Source organism: Lactuca virosa, chromosome 6 (genome assembly GCF_052849685.1).
Source record: "Lactuca virosa cultivar CGN04683 chromosome 6, Lactuca_virosa_CGN04683_v6, whole genome shotgun sequence".
NCBI lineage: Eukaryota > Viridiplantae > Streptophyta > Magnoliopsida > Asterales > Asteraceae > Lactuca > Lactuca virosa.
The window spans coordinates 101,709,023-101,731,985 of NC_136431.1; the positions used below are offsets into that span (position 1 = coordinate 101,709,023).

At 32.5% G+C, this 22,963-nt stretch overlaps 1 protein-coding gene across 1 annotated transcript; it reads right to left on the reverse strand.

Annotated features, from left to right (window-relative positions):
• Positions 1–11,623: 11,623 nt before the first annotated feature.
• On the reverse strand, positions 11,624–14,910 carry LOC145121785 (beta-glucosidase 24-like). The gene is made up of 13 exons (XM_079057487.1): positions 14,734–14,910; positions 14,504–14,573; positions 14,351–14,409; positions 14,198–14,273; positions 14,041–14,118; positions 13,849–13,936; positions 13,497–13,749; positions 13,298–13,413; positions 12,983–13,200; positions 12,847–12,878; positions 12,667–12,769; positions 12,492–12,600; positions 11,624–11,798 (listed from the first exon to the last, which is right to left on the reverse strand). Exons 1-13 carry the CDS (start codon positions 14,908–14,910, stop codon positions 11,624–11,626), a joined length of 1,554 nt encoding a protein of 517 aa, XP_078913613.1.
• Between the last annotated feature and the right edge of the window lie 8,053 nt (positions 14,911–22,963).

Below are 22,963 nucleotides of genomic sequence, written 5' to 3' on the forward strand. Positions count from 1 at the left end.
ACTAGCATAATAATTACATTCTTATTTGCATAACACTTATGCTCCCACTAGCTTTGACATGTACCTAGAAATCAGTTGGACTTATATAAATCAATACTTATTGACTTTATTACCAAAGTTCAGATTTCTGATACACGATGCTTCGATAAGACTTTATCTAGGCTTCTCAAATTCATACACCTTTCCTTGGATAGCTCACATATGTGTCTGAAAAATTCTAGAACTTACAGCCATAAGTCTGAAATGTTTAGACCTTTTTCCATTTCTCACAATTCAAACTATGAAGAGGGATGCCGTAATCATAATCGAATTTGAGAATACAAATAACACAATTGCTAACTATTTAAAATCTACTTAGTGAAAGCGTTTCCTCACAATGATTTTCATGAAGCGGAGAGAAACCTTATGACACTTAGACTTTATGGTGTATGTGTTCCTATCCATGTGAATTTGTCATAACCATAATCACAAGACAAGGTTAGTGACAAATCCAAACTCATATGGACTAAACTTGTTCAATCTTAATTTCTTGCCACCTGGCAGCACAAGAGCTTACCATTGCTTCCTCGGTTGTTTTGCAAACAACTGAGAACTCATAGAACTCACATGCATAGTCAACTTAAATGGAATGGGCACAAAAACAAGAATATGTCAACACGATAAGTTACAAACCTCAAGTCGTGTGCTAGTGTTTAACAATAGGTTTACTCTTGATTAGTTCTTGAAACTTTCAAGATCTTTAAGACTCACACTGACCTCTTGACATATAAGATTCACTTTGTCAAGGAACATTACTTAAAAAACAAATATTCAAGAGTTAGTGCAGTTTCTTATCAAGAATGACACTTCACACAATTGATCTTAGTTGGTCTTTGTCCTTACCAAGACATCGCAACTTACCAATTTCAAATGTACAAGAGTAAGAAACATGTTACTCTACATTTGATGAGTGTTATAAACCTTCTTAATTTAATGTCACTCAAGGCACAATCTTGGAGTATGACTCTAAGACTTGTTTTGGAACGAAGTATGACTCATCTTCTTGATTTAACCATTTCAACAATTCACGATTCCTCTTCTTAGCCATACAAATGCACTAAGATATCCTTAGAGAATCAATTGTGACATGGTTTTAATAATCATTAAGATGATCATAAAACACAATGCTCAAGTACTCTCCCATCTTTTCAGATTGGAGAAACTTCTATCTTTCTGCCTAATTTGATTCTTCTCATTCGTTCTGCCATACATTAAACTTTTCCAATGATTCAGAATTATAATCAAACTTGTAAGCATAACCATATTTACTAAACTTTAGTAAATCATGACGAATAGTCTTATCGTTCTTTGTGGTGGACCTGACCAGCGAACACCCAGTGTACCCGATCCCCTAGTCCTTCACTTGACTCACATATTAATGTGAACAAGGAATTAGTCTTAATTTCCTACAGGCGAAAATTCTCATTCATCATACAATACCAGTTGCATGATTCCAAGTTTCTGTCCAATTGATACCCGGGTGATGAGAATCTTTCCTTATCTGGTAAATTTTGACACTACCATAAATGAAAGAATCAAATATATTTTCCAATATTGCTATCAATGGAAACATATAAGCAACAATTTTTCACAAATGCCATTGTAAGGAAACTTAAAATAAAATAAATTTCAAAAATTTTCTTTATTTATAAAAATTACGGAAAACTTATCCTTACAATGCTAATACATATGAAAACTATGTTGTTATCTATCCCTAAGAAATCTATCATAACTCTAAAGCAGCAACTCAAAATTCTGATCATTGAACCATGATATTTAAATCCATCTCTTCACGATCAGAATCAGCTTACTCTTCCTTTAGGTTTCCTTTCTTTTCTTTGATTCTACAAAACATCAAAATGTAATTACATTACATCATGTATTAAGAATATCCAAATAGGAACTTAATAGAGTCAGATATTGGACTTACCTGAAGCAGAGTTATACACTCTGGCTTTACCATCCTTGTGGTCCTTCAGGTAGATACGACAGCTTCGCAACCAATGCCCCTTTCCTTGGCAATAGAAGCAAATAGACTCTCTTGGAATGGTACATGGGACAATCTCAGACTTAGCCTTTCTCTTTACCATTTTGTCAAATGACTTGACCATGGCCGATCCCTTTCCACTGGGAAGAGAAAGCTTTTTTAGACTTCCAATGTTGCCATTGTCAATGTCCATGGAAGTTTGGGGAGTAGATCTTTCAATCAAATTTGCTTTACCATTGCGCCAAATCATTGCTGATTCAGCCGCAATTAGCAAATAGGTAAGATCGATAAGGGTCATGTCGTGGTCTGTCATATAGTAATCCTTAATGAACTCACTATACGACTCAGGAAGTGACTGAAGAACCCAGTCAACGGCCAATTTCCTCGGGAAAACGACACCCAACATTCCCATCTTGTCAATATGTAACTTCATCTCCAAAACGTGAGCACATACAGACTTTCCATCTTTGTGTTTGCTTGCCAATAGGGCTTTGAGTGACCTTGAACCTTTCAAGTCTTTGAACTTGTGGGTCAGGGAGAATAATTGGAGGAGGTGGAGGAAGTGAAGTACGATATTGTGGAATATCATCTTCATGTGGAAAGCTTTTTCCAAGAATTTGGGAAGACCATAGTTGTCTGACTAGACATCTATAATGGTAGAAATTCAAGTTTAGTTGATTTAAGTCCTTAATATAACACCCAAATGAAATATTAAGGCTAGGACCCAACACAATATTTTACAATTCGGAAGAGGGATGCCGTAATCCAATTGCAAATTATTTGAAGGTAGGTAAATGATGATTTACCAATTTCCACAATGAAAAATAAAATTGAATATTAAGTTTTAATTGGATTGAAATTCCTAGATCCTTTAAGATTCATTGAACTTTCCAATGGCAAGTTTAAATTCCGATTGTGCCCTTCAAGTTTGTGACTGGGATGCTGAGGATCACAAACAAGGTGTGAATAACCATGCAAATTAGCTTGGTACACCCAATGTTACAAACCACCTAATCAATTTGCCGGTTAACCACACACGCTCCATTGATCTATGATTAACATCAAGCTACCCTTTGCCACGCACTGTCAGTCCCAGATTAGTGTGTCGGTTAACCAGACACGCTCCACTAATGACATAACAAGGTGCAAAGTGCCATTTCATGGAATAGCACCATTTTCACATTTTTCCTAAAGTAACTAAGATTGAGAGTTTAATAAAAGTTTAGTTACTTTATAATTATCATTATAATTTTAATGAAAATTAATGTCCTATCCTACCCCTTCGTCTAACGACCCTCCACCGGTCAATGAAGCGGTGGGTGAGAGTGGACACCCATTAAACTGTCATTTTATAGGCAGTAACCTTATACCCCCTTATAGACTGGCTTCGTGAATGAGGCCTACTAACGGTAAGACTGACTTTATTCTTATACATATATATAAATATTAAACCTATAATATTGTAATAGTATAAGGGTTGAATTTTAAACCTTTAAAATTCTAGGGTTTGGAATTAAATGTTTCAAAGTGATACCATTTACATTTACAAATTCCAAAACTTGAGGGCAAGTTTTGAAACTATTCAAAACTCTTGGTTTCCGTAACTTATGAGTTAATGTGGTTTTTATGAAAAAACTCTAGAAATTCCATAACTTGAGGATAAGTTATGGAGTTCAAAAAAAATATTTATGTAAAAGACTCTTCATGTTCCACAACTTGAGGACAAGTTATGGAAGACTTTAAAACATTTAAGATCAATTTTTTTCAAACAAAAATAACATATAATTTTCATGATCTAAGTTAACTCATAAGTCAAGACAATTCATATCAACAATTTACAAGAAAATTAGTTTATCATTTAAACTCACAATTCTCTTAAAATTTTGACAATTATCCTTTCATTGGATGAGAATCATCATTACCATATCAACAAAATCAAATTTTATGAACTAAAACGTTTTGTGGTAATGATTCTAATCCAAAACAGGCCAAAAAACTCGAAAATTTGATGTTTGGACAGGCAACTCGTCGAGCCCCATACTGGACTCGATGAGTCCAAGACAAAACGCATCCTACTCGTCGAGTAGGGCTGTCAGACAGTTTTTTGAGCTTTGAAAAATAACAAATTTGCATCAAATATAATAGAAAACAACCCATGGCTCTGATACCACTGATGGGTTTTTGTATACTACAACATCCTATGGTGCACATACAACCCTAAATGCTTTGGATCTATGTTTTCTCTAATTATACATGCAATATTGTTTCCAAAGCATTAAGCTTACAACTATCATACAATTGACATAAACAACATAAAATACTAGTTAGGAGTTTACCTCTTTATGTAGCTTGTAGAACTTGTTGTATTTGGCCTTTAAGAACTTAGTGCCCCAAATGTTCCACCTCAAATGGTTCACAACACACTTTGGATAAAGGATGACTTTTGAGAGAGTATTCTTGCACTAAAAAATCGTCTCCATGAACTCTTAGAACATTCGGTTCACAATTTTAGCTATGGGGTGCTCTATATATATGTTAGGAATCCAAGAGTCATGGGTAAACCGTAATCCATACTCTTGGGCTTATTATCCATGATCCATGACTCAAGTGGGCTAACTCTTTATGGATTCTTCCATAACCTTAGTCCATCATGTATCATAAACCCAAAACATATATATAACTAATTTACACAATTAGTCCTCATTAATTTAATTAGTCTCTTTTGATCACTAAATTAATTCTTGATAAATACTAATTAAATAATATGATTTCATATTAATATATTAGAATTTATAATATATTAATAAATCATAAATAACCTCTTCTCAAAAGTCCATCCTATCAAATTGTCGTGGTGATATGCAACCCAAATGGACCATGCTACTCTCGGGTCAAGTACATACCAATTATTGTTATGGGCTTAGACACCTAATCCAACACAAAGACCTTGGTAACTTAAGTTACTTCTTGGGACTTGAATTATCTTATACAGATGACGGTCTTTTTCTAAGTCAATCGAAGTATGATACCAATGTGCTTACAAGAGCTGCCTTTCTAGACTCCAAACCAGTTTCCACTCCTTTGGCATCTACTGACTTATTTTTATCTGAAGGTTCCCCATTCTCCGATCCTACTCTCTATCATTCGCTAGTTGGGGCCCTTCAATATTTGACTATCACGAGGCCTGATTTATCCTATGCTGTTAACCAGGCAAGTCAGTTTTTGCATGCTCCAACTGACTCTCATTTTCAATCTGTGAAACGTATCTTGCGCTATGTTAAGGGTACTCTTGCTTTTGCTCTCAGCTTTCGTCATCCACATAGCAATACTATTATTGGCTACTCCGATGCTGACTGGGCTAGATGCATTGAAATGAGGCGTTCAACTTATGGTTACTCTATCTTTTTAGGTGGTAACTTTGTTTCCTGGAGCGCAAATCAGCAACCTACCATTGCTCATTCTAGTTGCGAATAGATATGATGCCACAGTTAAAAATCGAACTTGCTCTTACTGTCAAGGATTGGGTCATTACGCTACTAGTTGTTCAAAAGGTACTTATAATAATAATTTAATTTTCATGATTTAGAAGTGTAATAATTATATTTATACCTAATACTCTATGTTAAATGTATACATTAAATTATGATAGGGTTGCCTAAACAGAGTTTGCATTGGAAGCCGATTACAAACATTATAGTCTTGCCTAGTGATGAGATGAGACTTATAAAGGATGCTTAGTTCGAATTTTACCATGTATTGTGAAAATATTATATAAACAGGAAATTTGTGTTGATTTTGGGGAAAAGGTAATATTGTCTAGCTATAGGCTAAGATACAAAGGCATGTTTAGTTCAATTAAGTTTGGATATTGGATATCATCATATTTAGGGTGTGTGTGAGATTTAAACAGAGAGTAGAACATTGTTCATTTGTGATATGGTGGGGTACAGGTGCCTACAAGAGTGATACGTAGTATTGCCCCTCCACTTCTTTTTTGGATGAGCTTCGTGAGTTATCGTTTCCATTTACAAAGTGATCAAATGATCTTCATAGACTACCACATTGGGTGTTCTTGAAAAGACCACTGCAAGGTATGTCTTAGCCATCTAGACAACCAGATAGGGTGCGTTTGAGGGTAGAACTATTGACTACTTATGATCAGACCACTGCTAGGCATGTCTAAGTCATTTAACGGAGTATAGATGACAACCCCTAATGTAACTGTCTTGTGGTGTGTGACAATCCGAAATTTTTATCTTATACTCTTATTCAAATCAATGAAGGTTGGACTCGTTTTTGCTATTTTCTAGCACTATTTAGAGTCAATTAGAGTGTTCTAAACCCAGTACAATTAAGGTGGGAACCTAGAAATGGGATAACACGATGCATATCAAGCAAAATCGGGCCAAACTCTCCAACACATGGAGTGTGCGGCCACACACAGGTGTGTGCGGCCGCACACCCATCCCAACCGCACACTCCCACCTATATATTCAACACTAAGCCATTTTGAACACTTTTTCCACTTCTTCAAAGCTAGAGCTCGTTTTCTCTCAAGTATCATCCAAAGTTTCACTATAATCTTCAAACAAGTGAGTGATTCCTTCTTGGTTTAGCTAATACACGACCTTAACTAGCCTTTTCCCTTGGTTTGATCCGTGAAAACATCCTTTTTAGTCAAGAACACCAAGAACACGTACTAGTTTTGGACCTTAAACACCCTTTCAAGCCTCTATAATATGTATACACTTATCATAACTTGTTATATGCTAAGAACACTTGATGATATGCTAGAAAAACATGATTTTATCATGTTCATAAAGGGTGTGCGGCCGCACACACCCTTTTTAGGTCCAAAAATGGCAATAAACTTCATATAAGGCTAAAGCATGAAGTAAGAAACCTTCCTGGTTGAGTCCTAAAGCTTTAAAATACATTTTGGCACATTTCATAGGGAGTGTGCGGCCGCACACGCCTCCTGGCCGCACACCCTGGCCGCACACACACAAATAGTGTGTATTTTGACCATACACTCCCTTGTATAGCCATATAACCCTTATATACAATCATATATGGTTGTAACACTTCAAAATAAGTGTTTACTAGTCCCTAAGGTGGTTTCAATTCAATAATTAGTTGTTATAAGCACTAATTATATTCATATATGTATCATTATATGTTAAATAGGATCAGCGTGTGTGCTCAAGTCTTCACTTGACACTTAGCATCCTATACAATCCGTTCATCCAAACCACTCACTACAGGTGAGTTCATACCCCTTAATTAACCTTTTAAATGTTTTTAAATGCTTTTATGGGGGGATACAAGTTGAACAATTATAGTTATTATATCAATCACATGTGATTAATAACTACCAAACAAGCGGTTTCTTACTTTTCAAACTGTGTTATCAAACTGTTTTACTTCAAACTGTCTTACAAACTCTTTTACATATCAAATGCTTTTACCAACTCTTTTACATGACAATTACTGTTACTTATTTTAAACTTATATTCTGTTAAATGTGTATCTATATAGATATAGTTATATAAGTAGGATTGAAAGGACTTAGGACTGATAGCTCACCTTACTTCATGTTCCTTGTTTGGTTGTGGACTTAGGGTATCAGGGTTATCTGTCCGAAGGTCGTTTGAATCCTAGTTATATATTATGTATATGTATATAGATATAAAAGGTTACTTCATTCAGTACATTACCTTTGGGTAGCAAGGGTATACAAACAAGTTCATATACACAAACAACATTACTAGTAAACTATAATAGGTATAGTTTAGGGAGATACTAATACTATGACTAGAACAATGAAACATACAAAGATTCAGTTCATACATGAGTCAATAACAAACAATAGATACTATGATGAGAAACTAACAATAGATACTATGATGAGAAACAAACCATATATACTATAACGAGAAACAAACAATAGATACTATGATGAGAAACAAAACATACAGGCTAGACAGAGAAAGAACACACAATACAGCTAGCACATACATTACATATACATTAATACAGTTATGTGAGCCACTAAACGGGGCATGGCACTACCTGCCATGACCGTTTTTGTATCCAGAATCTCCTTAATTGGGGAGCGTATGAGTTTGTGTATAGATCTATACTGGATTGACTATCCTACACATTGCTGCTCGCTACAGTGGGACTTGCAACTCTACGGGTGCCAAACGTCATTTCTTACGGCATCTTACATCGTCGTTTTACTATTGAGTCGGTAGCAGGGTACAGGCCGATCACATGGTACTTTAAATAACAATTGGTTTAAGGTAGTTAGTGTAACAATAGTTACTTAATACAACACTACAGTACTATAATATTTTTCCCATTACATTCACTTCGTGAACATTCACACGATGCACGGTAATGTAAAAACTATATTTTTGGTTAATGATAGTCGGATTTGGGAAAATGCACACTCTTACAAAAGACACACACACCGACACTAGATGCCTTGGTAGAAGGCTACTTTTAGTAGGAAACATAGGGTTTTCTAGGAGAGTTCAAACAAATACAAACTTGTACAACTTTTACAAAACTTATACATTACAAACATCTTACAAATGCTTTCATACAAACACAGACACTAATATACTTATGATCTCACCAGCTTTAAAGCTGATAAACTCTTTCAAAATAACTTGTATTCTCAGGTCACCAGTAGACAGGTACCGGTGCCAGGTTTTGAGAAGATGGAGCTCGTTCAAGGCTCCTCTTTTATTTTGATGTATATTTTTGGTGTCTATAAAACTTGACAGAACACACTTGTATGAAATTATATTATTAATGCAATGGATGATGTTATTGCTTGTTTACTACTTTGCATTGTTGTGATACTGTACATGACGTCCTCCACCCCCGAACGATTCCGCCGTTCTGGTTTTGGGGTGTGACATGGTGCTAATGAACGTTGGTTCATTCGGGTACTCAATTTCCCCTCATTTGTTGTCTTATTTGATCCTCACTTGCTGTTAGGGAATCCCCGAAGGAGTATAGTCAATTCGTTGTTTTACAGTGATCCATCTGAGTATATCTTGTCATATCACTGTATAGGATCAATATGTGAGAATCGACGGTATGGGGCAAATTGGTTATAGATATGATATATATATATATATATATATATATATATATATATATATATATATATATATATATATATTGTTTATAACAATTGGTTTTGCAGGTTTTGTTGATTGTTTATTATCATAATAATATTGTGGGATTGGAAACCCTATGTATCTCACCAGGTTTCCCAACCTGATCCATTCAGTTTATATGCATCACATGCATCACAAGTAGCGATGATAAGACTGTTGAAGACTTGAATAGGATGTTGAGTAATTGAAGAGAATAATGCAATGGTGTTCAGGAGTGTTAGGTCTTTACGTTGTAACATATGTTATCTATCGACTATGACATCCTTCTAGTTATTATTATTTTGAGAAAAACATTTGTACTCAAAATATTTTAAGATACTATGATTTTCTGCAAATAAAGATGTTATGAATTTTAAAATCATAAAGAAAATATTTTTCGGTTCTGAAAAATAAGGGATGTCACATATCTGATATCAAATGTTGGACCTTTTTTAACCGGCTAAGGTGCGGAATAATAAAAACATGAAGTTTAACTGTTATGAAGATGATGACCTAACAAATGAGTAATATTCTTATCAATATAAAGAAAGAACAAAATATTACAATGAGAAACTCTTGAGGTGGGAGAGATTTCTCACACACTCTTTCTAAATAGACAAAGACTACATTTTGTGTAGACTAAATGACCACACACTCTATATTTATAGAGATAGTGAAACCTTCTAGAAGATAAAGGGAATATATAACCTAACTATCAGTCAAGATTCTAGAGAATTTTTGTGCTCTAACAATTAAGATGCATATCAATTTTCTAGCTTGATTATTTTATTTGAGAAATTTAATTTGCAAATGGGCCAGATAGATGACAATTGATTAGTAATGGTGATAATGATTTCTCGATCAAAGCTCTAAAGCAATTGATAAACATGGTGGTAGTAATGATGTTTTTTTAATCGGGTGAAGTGGATCTCTTTGAAGATTAATTGGTTTGTATGGAGAATGATCAAAACTAAGATTCAAATCTTTATATATTTGTTGAAACATGAGATAAATGTCCATTTCAATTTATGTCCTTTCTGTCACATGGAGGAGGAGAGTCTTGATCATGTTTTCTTTGAGTGTGAGGTTGCTTCGAGGCTATGGAGGTGGTTGGTTGAGTGGTCACCGATCACACATAAGGAGCCTATCTCTTGCTCGAAATTATAAGAGATGATTTCAAGGATCGATGATAAGAGAATTCAAAAATTGAAGTTATCGCTTATTTACTCTACCGTTTAGGTGATATGGAAAACAAAGAATGTGATCATATACAAAAATGAAGGGTGAATAGTTATTTTTATGGCAGACGATATTAGTATTAACACAAAAATATAACTAAGTTGAGTAGGCTTGATTTGTCTCTTTGATGTATGTCTCATATTTCAAATATTTCTTGTACTTAGGCTTAAGTTTCTTGCTTAAGTCTCTTTTTTTTATTGTGTTAATGTATTGATTACCGATAAAAAAAAGAACTAAGTTGAGTAGGTTTGATTTTTTATTGTGTTAATGTATTGACTACCGATAAAGAAAAAGAGTTAAGTTATTTTTATGGGAGACGATATTAGTATTAACACAAAAATAGAAATAAGTTGAATAGGTGTGATTTGTCTCTTTGATGTATGTCTCATATTTCAAATATTTCTTGTATTTAGGCTTAAGCTTCTTCCTTAAGTCTCCTTTTTTTATTATGTTAATGTATTGACTACCGATAAAAAAATCATAACAGAATATAAATAAAATAAGAAAACCTTTAAATTTACATTACAGCCAAAATAAAATATTATATGAACAAAAGAATTAAAGGAATCGACGTTGATGCCTACCTTATACATGTTTAATCCAATCTTTGTATTATTTACTAACTATGAGACTCATGTATTATATGGGTTAATTTAAAAAAAAAGTTAAATATAAAGATCAAAATATTTGAAAACTTTGAATTTATAAGAAAAAAATAATAATAAATTATTATAATGGAAATGTTTTTTATCTTTTAAATTTAAACAAATAATTTAAATGAAGAAAAGAAACTAATGAGCTTTAATTTTGAGAATTTTGAAATTAAAAGGTAAGTTTATTAATGAAATTAATATCCATTTATTGTTATAGTTATTGCAATTATTACATTAATGTGGAATTTAATAAAATAGAAAAAACTTATAAAATGACAAGTGGAAAAAAAAATTAATTCAAAATAACTACAAAATGACATTTGTCAATTTGAATGAGAATTTAACAAGTGGCAAAAAAAACATTTTATTAAAGAGGATTAATGATTCTAAAGTTTGATGCTTATTTAAAAGATTATGTTTTTATAATCAATGTTTAAATAGAAAGAAACAAAGCTTGATTCATTAATCTTATTTAAAGAAAAGTAGAAAAGAAAAGACTAGATCTTCATATATTCTATCTTTTTGCTTTTTTAGCCCCTAATCCGCATGAAATTGGTTAACCAAGTTGATGAAAACTTAGGATATCGTCTCAAATCATTGTTATAATCCACAAAATGTAGCCCAAACCGGACGGTATAGCCACGATCCCATTCAAAGCTGTCCATCAATGACCGTGCAAAGTAACCCTTCACATTCACCCCTGAACTACATTCATTCAAACACATGGTGTCATTTCCATTCTAAAATCATCTGCACATCCACTACTACAAAAATTAGCATCAGTGAAAGAAATAGAAACATACAAAAAAACAGATTTTAGTATTAGAAAACAACACTAAAACTGAATTTCGCCGCTAATTATACACTTACAAATACACGATTAAACATAAAACACAGATACCAATATATACACACATAAATTTATGCATGCATACATACATACATACCTACATACTTACACATAAAGATACAAATATATACATATATATACATATTCATGTACAGTCATACAATGTATATACATATAGTCAATTAGCCATATACTCATACACATACATAATTAAGCATGTATATACATATACGTACATACCTATATACTTGTGCACACACATACATACATACATACATATAAACTTATTAGATTAACGAAAGTACTTCTTTAGCTAATTTTTTCAAAATTTATGCCGCTATTGCATTGCGATGTACCATAGCAGCCGATTAAATCCGGTGCTAAGCTGTCACTAAAGGGGTTAGCGTCAGATTTATGTGTGACTACTTATTTTTTAGGTTTTTTCTATTGTTTTTACATCCAAAGATTTATTTTTCTAGTATATGTATATTCATCTTCAAGATCGTTTCTTAGTGTATGTCCAAGAATTTGAGCAAGAAAGACATTACTTGATACACTGTAGAAGCTTCTGAAGATGAACAACATAATATTGAACCCGGAAATCGTCTTGCAGAACAGTTCGGAGAGATAACGAGGAATTGTTTGGCTCATCAACTCCTACAAAACACACAAAATTTAAATAAACGTGCAACAAAAAAGTTCCTATTTATACTAATTAATTACCATTTTCTGTAATGTAAATTATGGGATTGTTGTAGTTGTTCTTAATGTAAACTAGAAGATCGTGAATTCCTTGTGGGTATGACCGAAGCCAATCCGATCCACCCTGAAAATAACGTCACTTTATTGACTATTTTTCAATTATATTACCTCAAAAAACATAAACTCTGCTAAAGACTTTACCTTTGAACCAATTGGAATTCCATTCCTTTCAACTATTAAACCAAAAAGAATTACATAAAAGATATAGTAAGATATAATTTGATTTGATTCGTATAATATATGATGGACGTATGTAGTGTCACTTGTTCTAACGTACTTGATAATTGAGCTTGAGAATCGGAAGAACGAGTCATGTTATCAGTAACAGCTTCAGACACATGTTGCACAAAATTTGCAGTGTAGTAATTCAATCCAAGAAAATCCAATGAATTCCTTAGTGTGTAGGATTCTTCTGCTGTGAATCGTGGTAATCTATTTGCAACATTAATTCGCATATTCTCAGGGTAATCCCCAAACGTTAATGGATTCATAAACCTGCCATGTTTTTCATCACATCGCAATTAGGATAACGATATACTGTTTAATTATCTTTTCAACTCAGAAAATATATATACTGATTTAACATACATACCAACCAAAATCAAAATCAAGTGCACGAATTGCAGCATCCCGATGTAATTTCACGTCGGAATATGGCACCATCCATCGTGTCACAAGTGAGATTCCAATCTTACCATTTTGAGGCCCCTAATAATGTTTTTGATATCTTAAATCACCAATTTAGCGACACTTTTGGTGTAGTTAATAAATTTAAATGACATGATTAAAACCTTATAGATATCATGATATAATTTGGTGGCAGCTGCATGGGCAAGAAGCATGTTATGAGTGACGATATAGGGCTCGATTCCTGAATCGCCGGCGGGGCATTTACCCACAGCGTCAGAACACCGGCCAGGGGCAAAATTGCCTTTTTCATAACCTCCGACACTATAGCTCCATGGTTCGTTCATGGTGATCCAGTATTTGACCCGATCACCAAATCTTCTAAAACATAGCTCAGCGAAATCACGAAAATCATTCCTGATCAAAATAATTCATTTTGACTAGCAAATATTAAAAAATATATGTTTAATTAGCAACTTATTACATAAAATTCGAATATTTTGATTTGTTACTTACACAACACGGGAACTCAAGAACCCTCCATACTCGTCTTCTAGAGCTTGAGGAAGATCAAAGTGAAATAGAGTCACAAAGGGTTCAAGATCTATCATGATTCATGAACATAGTTTATTATTTACAATTATTATATGAAAAATATTAAAAAAAATATAGTTACAAGGTAATTAGCTAGTGTAAGTATATAATTACCGTTGGCTCGAAGTTCATTTATGAGGTTATTGTAGTATGAAATTCCTCGCTCATTAACACCACTGCTTATTTTTCCAACTGCAACAATATTAAAATACATCTTAAAACTAATAAAAATTATCACGAATAAATTTTAATAAAAACATCAAATTTTTACGTGGTATAACTCGAGACCATGAGATAGAGAAACTGTATGCATCCATGCTCATTTGCCTTATCATCTTCACATCCTCCTGCATGTATTATTTTTAAGAAATGAATGCCAAATAATATAAAGAAGCCATTGTTTCAAGAATTATACGAAATTAACCTTGTATCGATGATAACTATCAGTTGCCATGTTCCCATTACTGTGATCAGCGATCTTGTCTGTAATTGAAATTCTTACGAGTTAAAGAAGTAAATTTATATCTATACACATCTAAAAAAGCGTAAGTATAATAAATAAATTCAATCATGAAACCAGAATGTCTTCGAGTAAAAGTATCCCATATACTTGGCGCTCTACCATCTTCATTTGTTCCACCCTCATTCTGAATACATATTAATTAACATACAAATACATTATTAAAAATAATCAAACTCGAACACATTATGATCTATAACTGTTGCATTTTGTGTGTTAAGTTAAAAACTACATAAAAGCAATGCATGTATTTGTCTAAGAAAAAAAAAGTTATGAAATTGAATCACCTGAAACGAAGAGGAAGAAGAACCAAAGATAAAATCATTAGGGAAACTAGACCGGTTAACAGTAGTTAAACCCCAGTTCGGTGGTAAACCCGCATTGGCAACCGCTTCCGATCCTCTAATCAGATAAATCACCGCTGCAACAAACCCTACAATCATGCCATTAACTCTTAGATGCATTCTTAATCTTTTTGTTACAAACTTTCGTTGATTAATCAATGTGTCAATAGTCGATGAAACTCGTCTAGTTTCTGTTCTATTTATAGTGTTTTCTAGAAAATATTTGTTATGTATTCGATGATTCAATACTTATAATTTTTACCATAAAGTATTTTAGGTTTCATGCACATACAAACAGAAGCCCAGGAAACGTGGGACTATTTGTTTGATTAATGAAATGCGTGTTCTATCTACCTCAATCAAATGCATGCTTTATCTACCTCTTTATACACACGCACGAATACATATAATTAAAAACGATTATTGCTTAGATGATTAAAAATAATTATTAATCCTTCTCAGGATTAAAAAAAATAATAATAATAAATAAATAAAAAAGCATCTAGTATTATCCAAAAAAATAACTAAGTTTTTCTTTTTCATTTTCTCCACATCATTTTGTTAGAAAAATGAAAGCAAAAAATAGATGTATTTCTTTTTGAAAATTATGGTGTATAAGAAGTTCTTATGATTTTTAAGTTCTAATTTTATCTTGATGAAATAGTGTTGGTTAGACCAAAGCAAATCAGTTATAAATTTTTCAAGTTGACTTCTATGGATTGAGATTTATTGGAAGGATCTTTCTCGATGGCAGAAGTAAAAAATGCGATTTGGTGTTTTGAAAGTGACACGGCTCCTAGTCCCGATGGTTTTACATTTAAAATTTTAAAAGAATATTGGGAGACTTTCAAGGATGATATTTACAAGTTGATTAAAGATTTTGAGCTTTCCGGAGAGATTAGTAGAGGTTATAATGCCTCCTTTATATTGCTCATTCCGAAGTGTAAAGACCCGTTATACTTGAAGGATTATACACCGGTTAATTTGATTGGATGTATATACAAGATACTCTTGAAAATGGTTGTGTTACGTCTTAAAAAGGTCATTGGAAAGGTGATTGGTCTGGAGCAATCGACATACATTGGGGGAGAAGTATCCATGATGGTCCCCTTGTCGTTAATGAGTTATACTCTTTGGCTAAAAAGGTGAAAAGGAGGTGTTAATCTTCAAGGTTGACTTCGATAAGGCTTTTGACTCACTTAATTGGGGTTTCTTAGACTCAATATTGGAGCAAATGAATTTCGATGGTAAATGGAGACATTGGATTAAAGGGTGTTTATCATCGGAGAGGGCTTCTATCTTAGTCAATGGGTTCCCCACCAAGGAGTTTAACATACGAAGGGGTGTGAGACAAGGTGACCCTCTCTCTCCGTTTCTTTTCATTCTTGCCATGGAGCCTTTAAGTTTATCCCTGAGAGAATCATGTGAGCAACACTTCTTTCAAGGTATTCCTCTTCCTAATAACGGGACTTTATTTCCTCGTTTTATATACATGGATGATGTAACATTTATTAAAGAGAGGTCGAAAATCAACTTTATCAATCTTAATAGATTTCTTCAATGTTTTTTAATCGCTTACGGTTTGAAAGTCAATATTAAGAGTAAAGTCTATGGGGTGGGAGTGGATGATATTAAGCTTGATCGTCTCGCTAGTATCGTTTGTTGTGAGCCATCTGGTTTCCCTTTTACTTATCTTGGGCTCCCAATTGGAGCCAATATGAAACTTGCAAAACACTAGCACCCAATTATGGATAAATTTAAATCTAAATTGTCTCATTGGAAAGCGGGTTCTCTTTCTTTTAGAGGACGTCTTATGTTAATTAAGTTTGTTTTAGGTAGTCTTCCCCTTTATTACTTCTCGTTACACAAAGCTCTTATCAAAGTTATTGATTATTTGAAAGGCATTCCGAGAAGATTCCTATGGGGTGGAAAGGACAACAAAGGGAAAATAAATTGGATTGCTTGGAGTATTTTGGTTTGTCCTAAGTACAAAGAGGGCCTTGGTATTGGGTGTCTTAAGTCTTCAAACTTAGCTCTCTTGGCTAAATAGTGGTGGCGATTAAAAAATGAAGCTAATAATTTGTGTTCCTCTTGTGTCATTTCTATTCATAACATATCAAATGTTGATAACAAGCCAATTGCTAAATGTGGTATTACCGGTACTTGGCTTGAGATTTTTAAAATTAATAAGGAGCTTGTTGTCTGGAATATATCTTTAGATTCACTTTTTGAAAGGTGTATAAGTGATGGTGAAAAGGATTATTTTTGTAAAGACAAATGGAATGGGGATTTAACTCTTAAAAATGCATTTTTGGAGCCTTATAATTTGGAGACTAATAAGAATTAAAAGGTGGCAGACATAATTCAAGGTCAGGGGGTGTAGCTGCTCGGTGGGTTTGGAAATGTCAACCTTGTAGGTAGAGAGTCTATTTCATTAGTTGCTTTAAACGGTATTGCTTCTTCTATTATGCTTTCTTCAGCCCCAGACAAGTGGAGATGGAAAGCAGATAACTCGGGTTTGTTTTCGGTGAAGTCTATGTGGAGTATAATTTCTAATCCGCTATATGGTGATGATAGCGTGAAATTCAATTGGGTTCATTGGGTTCTGATTAAAACAAATTGTTTGTCTTGGCGTTTGATTCTAAATAGAATTCCAATGGCTTTTAACCTAATTAGAAGAGGGGTAAATTTGTCTTCTATTTTTATGCCCCTTATATATGGAAGTTGATGAAGATGTTGATCATTTATTTTTTGGGTGTCGTTTTTCTAAAGAGGTGTGGCGTTGGTTTCACTCGTGGAGTGGGCTTCTTTTGGCTCCTCCTTTGAATAGGGATGAGCTTATTTCGAGATGGGATTTAAAGGTGACAAGAAACAAAAGGTGCAAATTGATATTGATTTTAATTTATTCAGTTATATGGATGATTTGGAAATCCCGAAATTCGGTTATCTTTAAGAAGTTAAAATGCAACCCGGTGAAGACGACGGATGAAATTCAACTTATTTCGTTCAGATATAAAGCTAATTTAAGTTATGAGTTGGAATACTTGGTGTTATTCTCCTTTTAATGCATGTACTTACTTTATATTGATATTTCGCAAGCTCCTTGTTAGTCGGGAAATTAGATTTAAGGAAAATTATACGATGGTCAAACCCACCAAAATCGAACATATTGAAATTAGACGCTACTAACATATCCATTATCCAATTTTTCTTCAATCTATGTTCATATATGAAAATATGTTTAATATTACAATAACTTTATATTTATAGAAGAGTAGAGAAGGATATTCACTTCTAAACATATAGGAAAATCGTGAAAATAAAATAGGTTTACATCAATAAACATAATTCATACATGAGAAGATAGAGAAAAAGTTATACAATATTATTAACATATGTTCATATATGGACATATGTTCATATATGAACATAAAGTTCATACAGGGGATAAAAACGTAGAAGAAGATATTGTTTTAGGTCTTGTATATTGGAGAGCATATGAAATTTATGCGGTTAATATGAACATATGTTTTTTCATATATGAACATATGTTCATACATTAGCATATGTTCATAAGTGAACATGAGTTCATATTCATAATCATTTTTTCCTTATCTTACTATAGTTACCCATGGTGCAATTTTTGTGATTGTTGGTTCTCCTAGCTTTCTGTGTGTTCTATATGTCCTTAAGAAATTCCAAGAACCCCTTCACTGTAGCCTAATTTAATGTCTATATATCAAAAACGATGAACAACAGAATTCAGTAGAAAGCTAGTCATGAAACACATTCTTATACAACATCATACAATTTATGATCAATTATTTACATTATCTGGAAAAACTCTATGATGTTTCATGTTTCAAGCATTAAACAAGACATTGCATATTATTAAGGTATTAGTAAACTTTAGATGACTTTAAACTATAATTATTCTAAACATATGTTCATTTATGAACATATTTTCATAGATGAACATACATCCACTACACTATCATCCTTCACTACATAAACCACGGTCAATTAATTGAGGAAGAAGGTAAATTCTTCTTAATAATTTAATTCTCTCGTATAAATAAACATATATATATATATATATATATATATATATATATATATATATATATTCGTATACATAGAATCACACCACAGTAGATGAACATGAAATTTATTAAAAGAACAATGTAAATTCTTTTAATAATTTAATCAACATATTCAGCAGAATGTTCCTCGTAAACTTACAATATGATAAAAGGATTCGACTATCAGGTTACCCATTCATTGAAGCTAACGAGATTTAACAAGATTGCAATACCTGCTTTATGAAGCAGAAAAATTGTTGTTGTCAACAATTCCCTTCCTAAGGTTAATAGCATGTTAATTTCGATAATTCTCATCCTAAGGTCATTGACTAGGGTCAATTCCATGTTAATCTCGATTATGCTCATCTTTGTCTATACCAGGGATGTTGTGGATCATAGATTAGATGGTGAATCAACCATGAAAAAACCGTGTGTTCCCCAACTTAAGTTACGCTTGAGATTCACGAGTACCACTACATCATTTTCAATTATACTCTCATATTGATGTGCATGCAAACTGCACATGCTCCATCAACATATTATAAAGAAATGTGTGTTTTTCATGGGTAGCTTATGACTCGCGTCTTTACTTATATAAAAACTAGGCGAATGCCCGCGCTTTGCGCAGAAGCATCTATATATCTGAAATATTTACAAATATATGTTTTTTTTAAATATAACAATAATGTTGTTGTTAAATTTGATATAATAATTTGTATATACTAAGTTGATATATTAATTATTTTGAATTATATAAAAATATATACATGTATTAAAACTACATAATCTCAATCTTTTGAATGACCTCTACCCGCTAGTCAAGAATAAAATTAAATATAATATATGGTGTGATGTTATTTATAATTGTTGTTATTGTTAATTAATTTTTTAATATTTATTTTCTTAACGTTCTAATTTCTATCATTGTAATTATTTAAAACATCAAACAAATTTTTTTTTTTTGATTTTAAAGGTAACAATATAATCATTTATCTAAAGTTATTTTTAACTATTGTTATTGTAAGTTATTTTAAGCTACTTATTTGAAAGTTTTAACGATTAGAAAAATATCTTTAGGAAATATTTTAGTTAAATTGATATTACAATTTAGTTTTTACATTTAGCACTACAATTTATCACTTTTAACTATTCACAAAATATTTTTTGCGTTTTTTAAGTGGAACTGCAATTTATATTGAAGGTGACTCTGTAATGTTATATTTAAATTAACAATTTAAGTATTTTGTCAAAACTATTCAAAAGTTGTAGCTTTAAACTGATTATGGTTTACATACAACAACATATTAAATCTAATAAATTAAGTATAATATGTTAGAAGTTAAAAACATAACTTTATAAGTAGAAATAAAAATATTATTTTAATATTTAAATTTAGTTTATTTATGATTACACTTTAGGTTTGATACTTATTTAACCTTATTAACAAACTTATAATCATTATTAGAAAGACACTACAGTTTATCACTTTTAACTATTTAAAAAATATTCATTAGGTTGTTTAAGTTGAACAAACATTTATATTTAAGTTGATCCTGTAAGGTTATATATAAATTTAGAGTTTAAGTATTTTATACAAATTGTTCAAAAGTTGTAGCTTTAAAATGACAATGCTTTACATACAACAACATATTAGAGCTAATAAATTCAGTATAATATGTTAAAAGTTAAAAACATAACTTTATAAGTAGAAGAAAAAATATTCTTTTAATATTGAAATTTAGTTTATATATGATTACACTTTAGGTTTTATATTTATTTAACTTTATTAACCAACTTAAAATCATTATTAGAAAGAAATTGAAAAGTAATGGGAGTTTCAAATGAATGTGGTGAAAGAAAAAATGAATGGGAGTTTCAAATGAATGTGGTGAAGGGAAAAATGCTTCCTTTATAAGTATATATAATGATGAGATTTTGTTTTAATTTTAAGTTAATACTTTTAACTTGAGCATTATCCTATAATTAAAGCCTTTCGATACCTCCACTCATAACACAAAGATGCGGTGAGGGTGGTAAGCAGTGAGGTTTTAAAAACCGAAATCATTAGGAATCAAATAAACCTCCTAAAACCCATCTTATATCATTAGAGTTGGTGAGCGTAGTCGCTGTAAAACTAACAATTATTAAACATACGAGGATAAATGTTATAAATATCTTATATATAGATACACTTCTAATATAGATATAGGTAAATTTGAACCTTTTAAATTTAAGTGTCTTTTATTAATTGAAATTAACATGTGAGGACGCAATGTTAATAATTAATATTAATTTAATATTATGATTTATAATTCTTAGTATAAGCTATATTCAAATTAATTCAAAAAATATTCAAATTTACAATCCTATCATAAACAATATTTAAATTTAAAAGAGGTATTATACAAAATTCGAAAATATTGAGGTTTGTTTCTTGTAAGACAAGTTAGGAAAAATGTGGAGCAAGTTAGGGTTCCAATTGACTAAATCGGGAAAGCGTGCAATGCCATAGAGGAGGCACGTCACTTCTGGTCGATTTCGAGGTTTCATTTTAGATTTCATTTTTAGGGTTATGGTTATTAAACCCTAGCCTAGGGCACAAGCAAAACAAATAACCATCAAAAATGAAAATAATAATTTTGTGCCTAGAAAACCTAAAATCAAAAAACCCTAATAAACAAACAATATTCAAATCAATTTGGATTTAGCAGTACAAAAAATCATGAACTAAGCCTCTGATACCACTGATAGGTTTTCTACATCCAAACACTCGATTATGCGCAACGAAAACAAACAATAACTCCTATGTGTTCATGTTGAGTTTTCATGGCATCAATACACATGATCAAGGCAGCAGAGACAAAAACATAAACATATGTGTACATGTATCCTAAGATCTAGGTTTTACGAGTTATAGCAACCTACTTTGAAAGTCAAACTGAAAAAAGATAAAATACATACCTCTTGACTCTTTCATTATGATCTCGGTTTGTTCCCTAGTAGTGCAAGTTGATTATTTTAGGTGATTAAGGGAGGTGAATTGGGAAGGACAACTTTTGTTGTCCCTGATGTATCCCGTCTATGAGAATGATGCCGCTTGAATTTATGAATGATGCTTGCCATGAAATGTTTGCTGGAGATTTATAGGTGAGTTGTGTGGTAGACCATTTGTTTCTAGATAAAGAATCGGTATTGTGAATAGACTGACAGAAATATTGTTTGTGCATCTGCAAGGGATTCTTGGTGTTAGTAGCGGTTATTCTTGGGAAGTTTTCGGGGTCTCCATCGGAGATTCAGAATCTCTTTGAGGTTGGTTGGTCCTTATCTTGAGGATCATCTTACGTTTTGATTTGCATGTCGAGAATTAGGAATGGTATGCATCTGGTTGAACCAGTTTGAGTTTTGGCCTGTTTGCAATATAAGTTAGTGGTAGTTTGAACTCTAAATGGGGGAGAACGGGGTATTTCAGCTTGGAGGATCATCGATCTGTTAGAGTTTATAGTTTCAGAAGAATGGGCCACGGGTATCTGTGGGTCGGGTATGTGAGATTTTGGTTCAATATTTGGTGAAAATGGGGTGCAGGGCAAGTTGCCATCATATATATGTGCTCAAGAACTTACGAGTTGTCTTCGCTACAGGAAGTTGTTGGAAAAAAACTCTTTGTAGCTAGTGGTTCCTTCTGAGAATGCCGATGAATAGAGAAAAAGGCGTTTGGGTCGCTCAGGTTGAAAAATGGTTGTTGAGGGATTTGTCAGCTTGTTGTATAGATTGTTATCTATAGTCTAGATTGGGCAGTTGTTGATCGGAAAATCAGCTTCAGAGTTGGGTATGTTTAGTTCCACATGGGTTTTTTCAGTAGTTTATTGGATCATTGGATTAGTTATCAATGCATTCTTGATCGTTGGTCATTTCGCTCATCGTTAATAGTTGAGGTTCTTCGAAAGTTTCGAGCTGTATTAGTGGAAGTCAATGGATGCATCAACCTATCGTCAAAATCTATACATTGTACCTTTCAGTTTCTAGGTATGGGTACCCTCAAATGTTGGTTTTAGAAGTATTATTCATAGCAGGCTCGGGTTTGACAGTTTTCC